Below are 13,749 nucleotides of genomic sequence, written 5' to 3' on the forward strand. Positions count from 1 at the left end.
CGCTGCTGGGTCAGAGGAAAAACTGGGTATGAACCCTAATAATAATCCAGAAGCACCTTAGTAGGACAGCTTGTGGATATCGGGGAACAACTGGAATGTACATATTGGAATGCTTTGGTCAGCACTTTCTGGAAAATAATTCTTACATTAAAATAGTCAGCAAAGCAGCAGGTAATTAAAAAGGGAAATATGAAGGTTGATGAGAAATGTTATTAAAGTACAGTACTTAAGATTATAAGCACTTGGCACTGAAATAAAACTGCTGCAAAATCGCACCAGTCAGGCAATATCAATGGAGTAAGTTCAAGTTTATTATCATCTGATAGCACATTGACAACCTGACAAAACAACAATCTCTAGTCCTCAGTGCAAAAACATGCAGGCAGACACAACCAGACATAATATACAGACAAGGAATACATATGCAGGACAAAAATAATTTTTATAAAATAAATCAATAAATATTGTTTTGTTAATATTAGTCTCTGACCATTAGTGTGAGCAGTTCCTTTAGTCGTTCAGCATTCTCACAGTTCATTGGAAGAAGCTATTCCTCAGCCTGGTGGTGCTCGCTGTATCTCTTTCCTGACGGGAACAGCTGAAAGATGCTGTGTGCCGGGTGGAAGGGGTCCTCAATGATTTTACGCACCTCCTCCCAGTCGATCATGTTGATGGTGGGGGCGGGGGGATGAGGGAGGGTAGCAACACCCTAGTGATCCTCTCTGCAACTCTTAAGGTCCTGTGGATTGACCTCTAATGCAATTTTCTACAGCTGCCATAAGAAACAGCTGATGAAATGTTCATAATAAATTAAAGATAACTTTCAAGATTTGGAGAAGGTGAGGAAGAGAGAATAAAGGGTGTGAGAGTTGAATACAGAAAATAAATGTTATGGTGCAAGGCAAAGGACGGTGTATCAAGATGAAGAAAGAAACATAAGATTATGAAGAGGACCTGTAAATGGGAAGAAAAGAATCATTGCCTGAAAGTGTGGATTTTCTTTGGAGACTGGAAGTCTGAAATGTGTCTTGTTGAGATGGTATTCTTGGATCTTGGGCTGCACTGAAACAGAATAAGAAGCAACAGATCAAAAAGACTATGAGTGGGATAGAAAACTGAAGTGATAGGTGACAAAACTCTTGGTCATGCTTGAGGGCTGAATGAAGGATTTCCACAAATCAATCTTTGTTTCTCCAGGGCAGAGGAAACTGCAGGATGTGAAATAAGCACTGCATTCATGTAAATAAATTATCAGTGTCTACTTCCACTGTGTGGGGCATTAAGTGTGAAAGGAGGAGATAGGAGAGCAGGTGACAATTTTCCTTTGTTGAAGGGGGAGGTGCTATTTGGAAATCTACCATTTCATTGGCAATGGAGGATTGAGCCAAACTTGTAGAAGTACTGTGGTGACCTTATGTCACTTTAACTTTTCTTTCTCTGTCATGTTTAGATGCCTTTGTTCCACAATTTAATCTACTCCTTCCACAGTTATCTCCTCCATCAGTTTTTTGAAAGATGACAATCTCTTGTTTCTTTCTCCTATGTGAATGCAGAAATTGCAGATCTTGATTTTCTTCCTCTTTCTACTTTTTGCATTTTCAATTTTGTTTCCCTGGTGTAAAGAAAAGTCGTATTGAGTTGTTGTCTTGTCACTGATGCTGCCTGACCCACTATTGAGCGTGCTTCCGTCTGAATCAACCTCCAGTAGTTTGCAGTTTATATTTGTGTATTTAACTTTGCTGTTATTTAAGCACTTAATATTTTTTCACAATTTTCTTACTCCACTGCCCTCCCATTCTACCCCTGACTGCAGGTGTGTATCCTGGAACCTCAATTCGCCAAACGATCGGAAGGGGTGTAAAACATGCAAGTGAGCAATCAGTTCAAGTGACCAGCTCAAGGAACCAGATTGGTGCGTTTTTGCCTCTTGGACCATCATCCTTTTTAATTCCTGTTATGTTGGAGTAATTCAGTTTTTCAATCTTTGGACATTTCTGCGACACAATGAGAAGACGTGATATGATCCTTGTTCCTTTATGCCTGATTGTTCACCTGCTTCGAACTTCATATTCTGACCTTGTTGTTCCACGGACTGTGTGGAAATATGGAGGTAAGGTTCATTTTTTTAGATTTTCTTTCAGTTCACTGGGAAATGTTATTTTTAAGCTCTAGGGTGGCATGGTTAGCGAAGCGGTTATCACAGTGCTGTTATAGTTCCAGCGATGATTGGGATTCGACTTGCTGCGCTGTCTGTACGTTTGCATGGGTTTCCTCTGGGGCTTAGGTTTCCTCCTACTGTTCAAAATGTACCAGAAGTTGTAGGTCAATTGGGTCTAATTGGTGCTGTATGTCTAAATTTTTAAAATGTATATATTTTACAGAAATCTGGTGAAAAAAGCTAATATTTATAGAAATCAAACTTCAAAGAGAACTGTGTTCAACCACAGTTAAATAGTACACAAGTTGATCGATCAATCTCTTTAGTGATAACTTTATTTTGTAGAAAGGTGATTTTATTTTTTCCACCTTTAATTTTCTTTTAGTCAGGGCTTAATTAAATGTTAGACTCCTGCCTTAATAATAGATGTGTAATAGTGTAATTAGCAAGTGACATTTTTACTAGGAAAATTTAAATATTTTAAACATTTGAAATGATTCCCATGGGACTAGGAAAACCACCAAGAGAGACGATGGCCACGGGTGCAGCATTCCCTGCAGGTTTTCCATCTCCTGACTGGCCTTTCATTGTCACTGGGTCTCAAGCATCAGCATTCTGGAAGAACTTTTCCAGGGCTAGCATGGCAGTGCTGCAATTAGTGCCGCTGCCTTGCATTTCCAGGGACCCAAGCTTGATTCTGTTCTAAGATAATAGCATAGTTAGCGCAAAGTTGTTACACTGGCAGTGACCCGGGTTCGAATCTGCTGTGGTCTGTAAGGAGTTGTATGCTCTCCCCATATCTGTGTGGGTTTCCTCTGAATGCTGTGGTTTCCTTGCATGATCCAAAGGAATTGATACATTGGGTGTAATTGGGCAGCATGGACTGGAAAGGCCTATCACTGTTGTGCATGTCTAAATAGTCACCCCCTGTGCTGTAATAAGTAAGTCGCCGGGAACGAGCAATGAACGCTGACTTTGACACCAACACAGGGACCATGAAAATGTATAGATAAAAAATGCAGCAAACCCATTCCACTGTCGGAGCTTAGTAGGTCAAGCAGTATCAGCGGGAGAATGAGAATTGTCAATGTTTCGGGCCAGAACCCTTCATCGAGACTTGATTAAGATGATTGTTGTGAGAATGAAAAACTTGTTGGCTGCTTTTCAAGCTTTGCTCAACTTAATTGAACAGTTACAGTTAGAATTCAAAAGAAAGGCACATTCAAAATTCCTAAAGAGGAGCAGAGAAGAACAATTAAGAATAATTTTGTCATATTACATTCTTCCCTCCTTAAAAATAATGCTAGCAACATCAAGCAGCACTTTACAGGACTGCTCCCATCCATATCGATTGGGAGGTTTAAATACACAGCCAGATCTCCTTAGTTCTTGTGGAACTGTTCTTTCGTCATCCTCCACACTATGGCATGTCATATCTTTCTCCTCCTCCTCCAGTATTGGTACCATCAGATTTCTTTTACCTTATGCCTGGGCTTCTGGACAAGGTGCCAGGTCATGAACAGACAAGGTAGACTCCCGTCCATCTGGGCACCTGATGTTTGCATATGATGGATTACTGTCATGGAGTTCAACTTGATCCACAAGTGGTTTGTTCTTGTTACCCCTCACAAACCTTAGTAGAATGGGTCCAGGTGTCATTAGCCAAGAGGGCAGTGAATTTCCATGGGATGAACGGCGTTGGAATGCAAAAAAAACATTCATGAGGTGTAGTATTTGTTGCCGTACACAACAGCAATCTTTGGGAGTGTAGTACCTCAGGTAGCACCAGCTCCCAATGCTTCTCGGCAGGTTACGTGATCTAAGGGCCAAGCAGACTACTTTCCATAAGATGCCAGTGAACCTCTCTACCTGTCCATTCCCAATTGGGTGGGTGGTATGAGGTAGTATGACTTCTGGGAGAGATAACCTTTCATATCCTTAGACGTGAAAGTGGTGCCTCGATCAGAGAATATGTAATTTGGCATTCCGCATAGGCTAAATAGCAGATCACTGTTGTAGTTTGCATATTGAAACATAGAAAGACAAAGGAGAAACATGAGTATTCATCAACTACTGTAGGCAAGGGTCCCTTGAAATCAATACTAAGCCGTTCCATAGAGCCGTTCCATAGGTTTTGTTGCTTTGATAAGAATCCCTCTTATGGTGGGTGGTAGAACTGAGGCTTTAGTTCAGCACAGACCCTTCCTGAAGTACGTCTTCTTGACAGCTTCTGTAGAGAAAGGGAGATGCTTTTCTCTAACAAAATGCAGCAGCTGAGATATTCCTGGATGACAAAGTCCGTTGTGTATGTCAGCGAGTGTGGAGGTAATAAAGGCTGAACAAGTCATGGACCACATTCTCTTTCCCAGGATGGTACTTTATTGTGTAACTAAATGCTGCAAGTTCCAGCCTCCACTCTTGAATCTTTGAGTTCTTTATCTTTGTTCTCCTTTTACTGTCAAACATAACGGCCTCTGATCAGTAACCAAGCTAAAGTGGCGCTGTGTCAGGTAGTGGCATCATTTGTGCACTTCCTCAATGATGGCAGTCGCTTCTTTCTCTACAATGTGGTGGTGCAATTCACTTCCTTGTAGTGTCTTTGACATGAATGTAACAGGCCGTTGTCCATGGTTAAAGACAGCAGAAATAGCCACTTCAGATGGGTCACACTTTACCTCAAAGGGTAAGTTTCCATCCACCGAGTGCAAGGTAGCTTCCTCCAACTCTCTTTAGTAAATTCAATGTGTTCAGGGACTTTTCCAACATTGGAAACTTCTCTGTATTTACCACCAGTTGAAAACCAGTTAGAAAACCCATGAATCCATTTGACATAATAAGCAAACATCCCGAGGGGCCTTTTTAAGGATCACAAATGTTCTGGTGGAGGAAGCTCTTGTCGTGGGCAAAGTCTCTCAGGATCTGGCTCAATGAGACCCTTCCCCACACAGGATCCAAGGGCATTAAAGGAATTCACAGACTCCAGAGTCTTTGGATCATTCAATGTTAGGTGCCTCTGACTGATGGTCTTTAGGAATCTCTTTACATTTTTATCATGTCCCTCTTGCCTATGTCCTGCAATAGTGATATTTGCAAGGTAAGGGAAGTCACCTTGCAGTTTTTCTTCTCTAACTAACTTGACCATAGCTTGCTGGAAGGGGGCTACACCATTTGTGACTCCAAATGGAATCCTACAAAATTGGTAAAACGTCCATTGGCTTCAAAAGCCGTTTTTCTTCTTATCTGACTCCTTCAGTGACACTTGGTGGTCGGCACTTTTCAGTTTGTTCACCATTTCGTCAATTCTCAGTGAGGGGTAAGCATCCATTTCCATGTATTGATTGATTGTGAATAATCCACACACATTTACTTCTTGTGTCAGTGGGTAGGATCCTTCACCTCTACCACTTGGGCGCTCCATGTACATCTCAATTGTGCATTTTGTAAGTAATTGGTGAATTTTCTCTACAATGAAATCCTAATTATCTTTGCTAAAGCATCTTGATTTGGCAGCAGTTGGCTTACAGCTTGGTGACAAGTTTGGAAAAAGGGATGACTTCTATTTTTGCTGCTGTCAGTACACAGTAATGACCAGCACCATTCACAGTGGGGTCAGAGAAGGGTCCTTCTTATTCAAATTTCACACTCAGATGCTGACGCTGGAAACCTTGGCCAAGTATTAAGTCAGAACATAGATCCTTCAATTCACCAAGTCATGTGGTAGCGTATGACTGACTATTAAGACTAAGAATGAGGTAAACAACAACATATCCTTGGAAACTAGTGTTTAAAGTTTTCTGAGCCATGGTAATGTCTTTACTGGATGGGTGAACCTTTAGCTTTAGTTCCTGTGTGACTTCCTCACTAAAGTAACTATCAGTGCTACATGAATCCAACAGAGCACTTAACCTTTTACCATTCACAGTCACAAAGCTTGTGGCTTGAGCGAGTCCTTGTGGCATATTAGTAAGTGTGGTCAGTGCCTGAGAATTGACCACTGTTGCCACTGAGCTTGGATTTGCACACTCGGGCGTAATGTCCCTTCTTGGCACATTTATAGCAAGTAGCCTCATGTGCTAGACAGTTATCCCTTGAATGGTAAGAGAAACCACAGAAGAAACAATTCCATTTTATATTAAGGCACAGCTGGTTTCTTAAGGTTATCAGGCAGTCCTGCCAAAGAATCCTTCTCACATACCTGTGATGGTTCAAGGTTCTACTCCTGTAGAAAGTTGACAGGATGGTGATGGTAGCTCTCCCTGCCTCAGCCTTCTCAGGAAGTGTAGTTGCTGTTGATGTGTGTAGGGTGGTATGAATCCTCAATGATTTTGCAAGCCCTCTTTAAACGACGATGCCGATAAGTGAGGAAATGTTGATTAATGGACTCCAAGGAACTTGGTGCTTGCCACTTACTTCTCGACTGAACTATTAATGTAGTGGAGGAAGGACGTCCTGAAGTGGGTCCTCCTGAAGTTCACAATCATCTCCTTTGTCTTAACCACATTGAGACTCAGGTTGTTATTCTCATACCATATCACATGATTTTCCACCTCTGTAGTGCAACTCATTGTTGTTGTGCCAGCTGCAAATTTGAGAACTCTGTTGGAGATGAATCTGGCATTGCAGTCATGGGCCAGTAGTGCGAACAGGAGTGGGCTGAGCATACAGCCCTGAGGTGTGCCACTGCTCAGCGTGATGGTGCTCGACATCTCGCTACTGACCTGGACAGACTGTGTCCAGTTACAGTCGCCTTCTTTAGTGCCAGGACAATAGTGGGTGTCTTGAAACCTGTGGGGACGATGGACTGCTGCAGTGACATGTTGAAGATGTCTGTAAGAACTTCCGTCAATTCGTCTGTGCAGTCCTTCAGTACCTGACCAGGCATGTTGTCCGGTTCTACTGCTTGGTGTGGGTTCACTTTGGATTAGATTCTCCTCACCTCGCCTGTAGTAAGAGGCAAGGTGGTGGAGACAGGTACAATAGGATATTTTAAGATTGCATGGAACAGAAAAATGGGACATTATGCAATAGGGAAATTCTAGGCAGTTGTTAGAGTAGGTTATTAGGCCAGCACAACCCCCATGGCCTGAAGGACCTGCACTGTTCTGTTGAGCTCACACCGCCACCATGTACTGGAGAACTGTCGTCCCACTTTCTTTAAAACTTTTAATGAACACAGTAGTACTCAGTGATCATAACATAAATTAATTTTAAAGTATTCCGATTAAAGTATGAAAAGAATAGCAGAAAATTTGTTTGTGGCTTTTTAAAAGTTACTGATCAATTCATTTTCAATCTTGAGTTCCTCCCTCCCAAAAAAAACCTTGTTGATTTTGCTATCTGTTCCCGGTTGTTGAAGTTATTTATTAAACTAAATGACTTCATGTTGTCACTGACATCATGCATGTTACTGGAGCCTCTCAGTCTTGCTCGCTGTACCAGAATCTTGGTGTTTCCTGTTTCTAACCAGTTATTACTCGAAATGGTTATATTGGGAATCTCACAAGATTGGTACAGTTATATCTATCTGTTGGAATTGCTGGAAAGGTTATGTGCAGTTTGATGAATTCACTGACAATTTAGATTCTTGGAGGTGTCACTATTGTGGGAGTTTTATGACCCAAGAACCAAATGTGGAGCTGCCAATCGATAGTTCTCTGTAAGAATCATACACAGTGGGTGGAAGAAGCACAGAGACAGCGTGATAATTATCAGTTTTATGCTAATCGCAGCAAAGTCTGTTGTGTTATCCCAGTGAGTGTTACAAAAATAATTTCTATCAAGCTTTTAGAGGAGATAGTTGAGGCAATGTTTAAGGAACATTTGGACAGATATGTGAATGGGACAGGTTTTAGAGGGATATGGGCTAAAGGCAGGCACATGGGACTTGGTGTGGGTAGGTCATATTGGCTGGCAATTTGGGCTGAAGGTTCATTTTTTATTAATTCAGCAATTGTTTACAGGGAATGAAACAACAGAACAAAACCTAATAGATTGAAGTAGTCTGTGTTTTTAATGTTATATTTTTAGCTTTCACAGAGCCACTATTTGCATTTTAACCACAAGGTGGACTTGTAATCATTTTTTAATTTGTTGTGTTAAGATTAGTTCCCATGTGTGACCAGTTATCAGTTAGAATTTTCCCACTAATTAAAATATTATTTATTTAAATTCAACTACGTACACTTTGTTCTCCAGCCGTCCCAGTTCACTTTGATTCAACAATCAAACTTCTATAAAATATTACTCCCCTTCTAATTCCCTAAATATTCTAAACCCTTCCCCTATATAAAAATACCACAAAATTTTAAAAAAAAATAAAAACTTCCCCTCAGTAAACTACTGCCCTTGGCTAATGGTGTAAGATTGAATTTGAGTACAACTACTGTTTGCATTGAAATGTGCTACCAAAAGAAAAATAGTGGTTCAAAAAGATCTTGCAAATGTGTTGAGTCCGTGATCTGAACTATGGGTGTTTTAACAATGCAATGAGCTGAAGCATGAAGATGAATCCCCAGAACCGTGTTGAATTTAACGTAAGAGCCTTGTGCCCTGAGGCAGTCCTAATTCTTGGCAAACTCAATGTTTTCAATAGCTGTAGGTAGAGAGTAAGTGAGTTCTTTCAAACTGTGAATAAAAATGTTTCGCTTTGCATTGCAAAATATTCCATATCGCTTCATGTCCTGAAGCAGCAATCAAATTTAAATTTTAAATAAAGCAACAATAAGAAACTGCAGTAAAACAAGAAATCTATTTCTCTGGAGTTTTCAGTTCATGAAGTTATTTGCTTTCAGCAACATTTACTTACAGGTACTCGTTTAAAAACACTTAAGGCACTTTCAGGTGGCCAATTGCCCCGCTTGTAAAGCAGCATATTTTGGCAAAATGCGGTGGTGGGAAGGCCATGTGATGTGCAAGGAGGCGCCTGCAAGGCGAGCTTGGTAACCCTCCTCGAGAGGGATAATCCCCGCAGCACAGTGGCCTCCCCAGCCATCTGAATGCAGCCGCCTGAAAGCAGCTGCATTCGGATGACAATCAGCTGGCCAATGCCTGACAGCTCCTCTCCCAGTCCCCACGCTGTCAGGCGGCCGGCGCGGGCTGTCCCCACACTGTCGGGACTGATTTCGGGAGTGGGGAGAAGGGGGCTGGAGCGGCCGGCGGGGGAGAAGGTGGCTGGCCAAAACAATGCCAGTACCCGACTTGACCGCCCCCTTCTCCCCCGCCGGCCGCTCCAGCCCTCTTCTCCCGCGCCAGCTGTTCCAGCCTCCTTTTCCCCACCGGCCGCTCCAGCCCCCTTCTCCCCCGCCGGCCGCTCCAGCCTCTGTACTCCCCCGCCGGCCGCTCCAGCCCCCTTCTCCCCCGCCGGCCGCTCCAGCCCCCTTCTCCCCCGCCGGCCGCTCCAGCCCCCTTCTCCCCCGCCGGCCGCTCCAGCCCCCATACTCCCCCGCCGGCCGCTCCAGCCTCTGTCTCCCCCGCCAGTGCTCCTGCCCCCTTTTCCCCCGTCAGCCACTCCAGCCCCCTTCACCCCCGCTGTCCGCTCCAGGCCCATGAGTGGGGAGAGAGCTGGGCAGCAGGATCAGTGTGGGGACGTCCTGCGCTGGCTCCCCAACAGTGTGGGAACAGCCTGCGCCAGCCGTCCGACAGTGTGGGGTCAGCCCACGCCAGCTGCCCCACAGTGGAGACTGATTTCGTGAGTGGGGAGAGAGCGCGGCAGCTGGATCAGTGTGAGGGAATCCCACTCGGCACGTCCCCACGCTGATAGCCCGTGCTGGCATCAGTGTAAGGGAATCCCGCGCTGGACGTTCCCGTGCTGATAGCCCGCACTGGCTGTCCCAGCTGACAGCCAGCCATCCTGACTTGACTGCCCAAGAGACAGGAGCCAGAATGCGCTCAGGTACGCATCTCGGCGCAGCTGTCCTTTCAGGTGGCCAGCGTTGCACTTTCAATGCTGCCAGCTGAACTGCAATTTTAAGGGCCGTTTCTGCTTCTTCAGGCGCATTCTTGGCAGAGAATGCACCTGAAAAAGCCTTTATTCAGTGCCTGAAGACATTCAGTGTTACAATAACAGTTTCTTCCCCTCCACCATCAGATTTCTGAACAGATAATGAACCACTGGACATAACCTCACTTTTTCTCTTTCTTGCACAACATATGTTTTAAATCCTGAATGTAATTGTAACGTTACAGTAATGTTTGCACCTTGTTCTGCACCATACTGCTGCTGCAAAACAACAAATTCCATGATGCATATTCATGACATTAAACCTGATTCTGAATTCCGTGAATCAGAGAACACACATTTTGCAAGATTTTAGTTTTCAGCATCTTCCGAAATCTTTGAATTAATGTGCTGGATCATGCAAGATTTCCTTGTGAATGCGGAGGTCCCAAACTTGCTGGTTTTGCCAGGGATGTTTTTAATCCAGCAGTGAAACCTTAATCTTCCTGGATTCCACAGTGCTTCCAGAACTTTATATCCAGCCGTGGCATAATCCTTTGTATCCAGGAAGCATAATGTACTTAAAATCTTTATACTCTTATGGAAGCAATTAGTCATATTTACTTTTCTGTTAAGGGAGTGCATATTTTGTATATTGGCACTTCATGAACCAAAGTTCTCAGCCTGCTTTATTGAGGGACACATTCCCATTAATTGGGTTGTTGTGATGCCTCCATTTGAACAAGCAGCGGATCATTCAAGATACTGATGCCAGTATTTCCAACAAAAAATTAAGGGGAATGTTCAGTCTCGTTGTGTTTTGTCTGTTCCTCTCTTGCTTGTTGAACCTGCTACCTGCAGTAATGAATCTACCAGTGGCAGCAATAAGGCACTGATGCTGTTAGTCTTTTATGCTAAAGTTGACCAGTGGCACTGAAGTTGAGCCTCACCTGCAACCAAACACCAGAAAGATCGAAGCCATGCATTGGTCCTCGTCAGATACTCTTGAACATTTCCACTTCCCGACTGTAAGGTTGGCCCGAACCCAACAATGTGGGTCTTTTGATGTTTCACTTGTCAGACTAAGAGCAATATTACAATCTTCCTTCTCTGCAAACAGTGTAGGGGACAGATGCTTTAGCACAACATAATGATAGTGTAAGCAACCTGAGTTCTAATCTGGCACTAAGGAGTTTGTCCATTCTTCTCTTGCCCGCCGACTTTCTTCCAGGTGCATCAGTTTCTTCCCACATCCAAAGACATAAGGGCTGGTAGGTTAATTTGTGACATCATTGGGCAGCGCCGGCTCGTGGGCTGGAAGAGCCTGTTACCATGCTGTATCTTGATATTAAAAATTTTTTAAATTAAAAAATTCATGTAACTGCAGTTGCTGGGAATTTGAAACAAGTATTTTTAACAGTTCAGACCACATCTGTGGAAAGAAAAACTATTACTGCTTCAAGTTAAAGCCCTTGTGTTAGAACTTGAGGAGACCAAGAGTTATATGTGATTGTGGAGGAACACTTGGCCTCTCTGTCGGGAACATTATGGATTCTGCAGGGTCACATGACCTTCCTGTCTGAAACTTATTTGGAAGTTGCATCACCTGCCAACCAAGGTTGGATTTCAGCCACCCATTAATACACAGCTTACAGGTAGTTCATTGAAACTAACTTTACTTCCCTTTTCATAACCTGCTGCTTGACCTGCTGTGTTTTTTAGCATTTTCAAATTTTATTGCTACTTGCTCCCTTTACCTTATTCTCTTTTTAATTAGTGTTTTTAATATTTTGAATGAGTTTCGTATCAACTTTACCACACCCTTACAAGTTGCATCCTACACAACCTCCTCCTTATCTATATTTCTTTTAAAATCCACACCCTCTTCTTCTATTTAACCTAAGAGCTCTGTTCGAAACCTTCCATTCTTTCTAGGATCTTTTTTCCTTGCGTCAGCAGAAGAGCTCTCAAAACATACTTTTTACCGAAACCTTAGAATACTGCCATGAACCTTCTTCCCAAGTGACCAAATGATCTCTTGATATTGCACTCAATTGGAGAACATAGCAGAAGAAGTTATTATTTTACAACCCATTCATTGGCATGAGGTAGAATATTTTGGCAGTTAGTTGGGGGAAGAACTGCAAACACTAAGGGAGGTTAGAGAAAACTTGGATCATTCAGTTCATCAAGCTCAGAATACATACATGTCATCACATATAACCTTGAGATTCTTTTTTTAACCTGCATGACAGGTAGAATTTCTATTTATCGGTAGTGCAAACTATAATCAAAAGAAAGGTGGAGATGTAAAAGAGAGAAATTTAATTGCAAATACAGAAAAAAAATCTGTAATAAATCATGTGCAGAATAAGAGTCCCTAAATGAGCCTCTGAGTCTCTTGTTGGGGAGTCTGATGGTGGAGGGGTAGCAGCTGTTCCTGAACCTGGTGGTGCGAGTCTTGTGGCACCTGTTCCTCTTTCCTGATGGCAGCAGCGAGAGCAGAGTTTGTGCTGGGTGGTGTGGGTATTTTATAATTGCTGCTGCTCTCCGGCGGCAATGTTCCACGTAGATGTTCTCAATGGTGGGAAGGTTTTGCCTGTGATGCCCTGGGCAATTTGCACTACCTTTTGCAGGGCTTTAGGTTCAAGGGCATTGATGTCCACATACCAGGCTGTAATTCAGCCAGTAAGCACATTTTCCTCCATGCATCTGTAGAAGTTTGCCAAGGTTTCTGATGTCATACTAAACCTCTGCAAAGTCCTGAGGAAGTAGAGGCGCAGACGTGTTTTCTTCATGATGGCATTAATATGATGGGTCCAGGAAAGGTCCACCAAGATAGTAACCTTAGAAATTTAAATTTACTCACCCTCTCCACCTCTGATTCCCCCCCCCCCCTCCCCCCAATGATCACTGAATCGTACACATCTGGTTTTCCCTTCCTAAAGTCTTCAATCAGCTCTTTGGTTTTGGTGACATTGAGTGAAAGATTGTTGTATGTGTTCAATTTAGCCAAGTTTTAAATCTGTTGACTCATCACCCCTTTTTTATACAGCCCACTGCTGTGGTATTGTCAGCAAATTTGTAAATCTGCTGTTCAAATCATGGCTGATGTATTTTTCCTCTTCACCCATTCTTCTGTCTTCTTCCAATAACCTTTATACTCTTACAAATCATAAACCTATCAACCTCTGCTTTAAATCTACCCAAAGTGTTGGCATCCACAGCTGTATGTGACAATGAATTCCACAGACTCATCACCCTCTGGCTGAATAAATTTCTCCTCATCTCTTTCCTAAAGAGGGCCGTGCCCTCTAATTCTAAACACTCCCACCACTGAAAACATCTTCTCCGCATCCACTCTATCTTTATAATGTCTGTATGATTCAAAGATTTCCCTCTTAACCCTAAACGCTACTGAGTATAAACCCAGAGCCATCAATTGCTCATATGTTGACTCTTGATATCCAGAATCATTCTCGAAAACCTCCTTTGGACCCTTTCCATCACTAGTACACCTTTCCTTAGATATGGGGCCCAAAACTGCACACAATACTCCAAATATGGTCTGACCAATGTCTTGTAAAGCCTCAGCATTACATTCTTGCTTTTATATTTCTATTCTTCTTGAGTGGAAGGCTAACATTGCATTTGC

The 13,749-nt window shown here is 42.9% G+C and overlaps 1 protein-coding gene across 7 annotated transcripts in view; it reads left to right on the plus strand.

Moving 5' to 3' along the window:
- LOC138758950 (semaphorin-4D-like) overlaps window positions 1–13,749 on the plus strand; it is a 169,063-nt gene that overhangs the window by 119,422 nt on the left and 35,892 nt on the right. For 5 of the 7 annotated variants that reach the window (XM_069928618.1, XM_069928634.1, XM_069928626.1 and 2 more), the window contains one exon: window positions 1,814–2,110. In XM_069928618.1, coding sequence (XP_069784719.1) covers window positions 2,005–2,110 — 106 coding nt within the window. In that variant the 5' untranslated portion in view covers window positions 1,814–2,004. Of the gene's footprint in view, window positions 1–1,600; window positions 1,705–1,813; window positions 2,111–13,749 lie in introns of those variants that run through there. The other 2 variants (XM_069928642.1, XM_069928661.1) reach the window with 2 other exon arrangements.

The sequence above is a fragment of the Narcine bancroftii genome, chromosome 1 (assembly GCF_036971445.1).
Source record: "Narcine bancroftii isolate sNarBan1 chromosome 1, sNarBan1.hap1, whole genome shotgun sequence".
NCBI classification, from domain to species: domain Eukaryota; kingdom Metazoa; phylum Chordata; class Chondrichthyes; order Torpediniformes; family Narcinidae; genus Narcine; species Narcine bancroftii.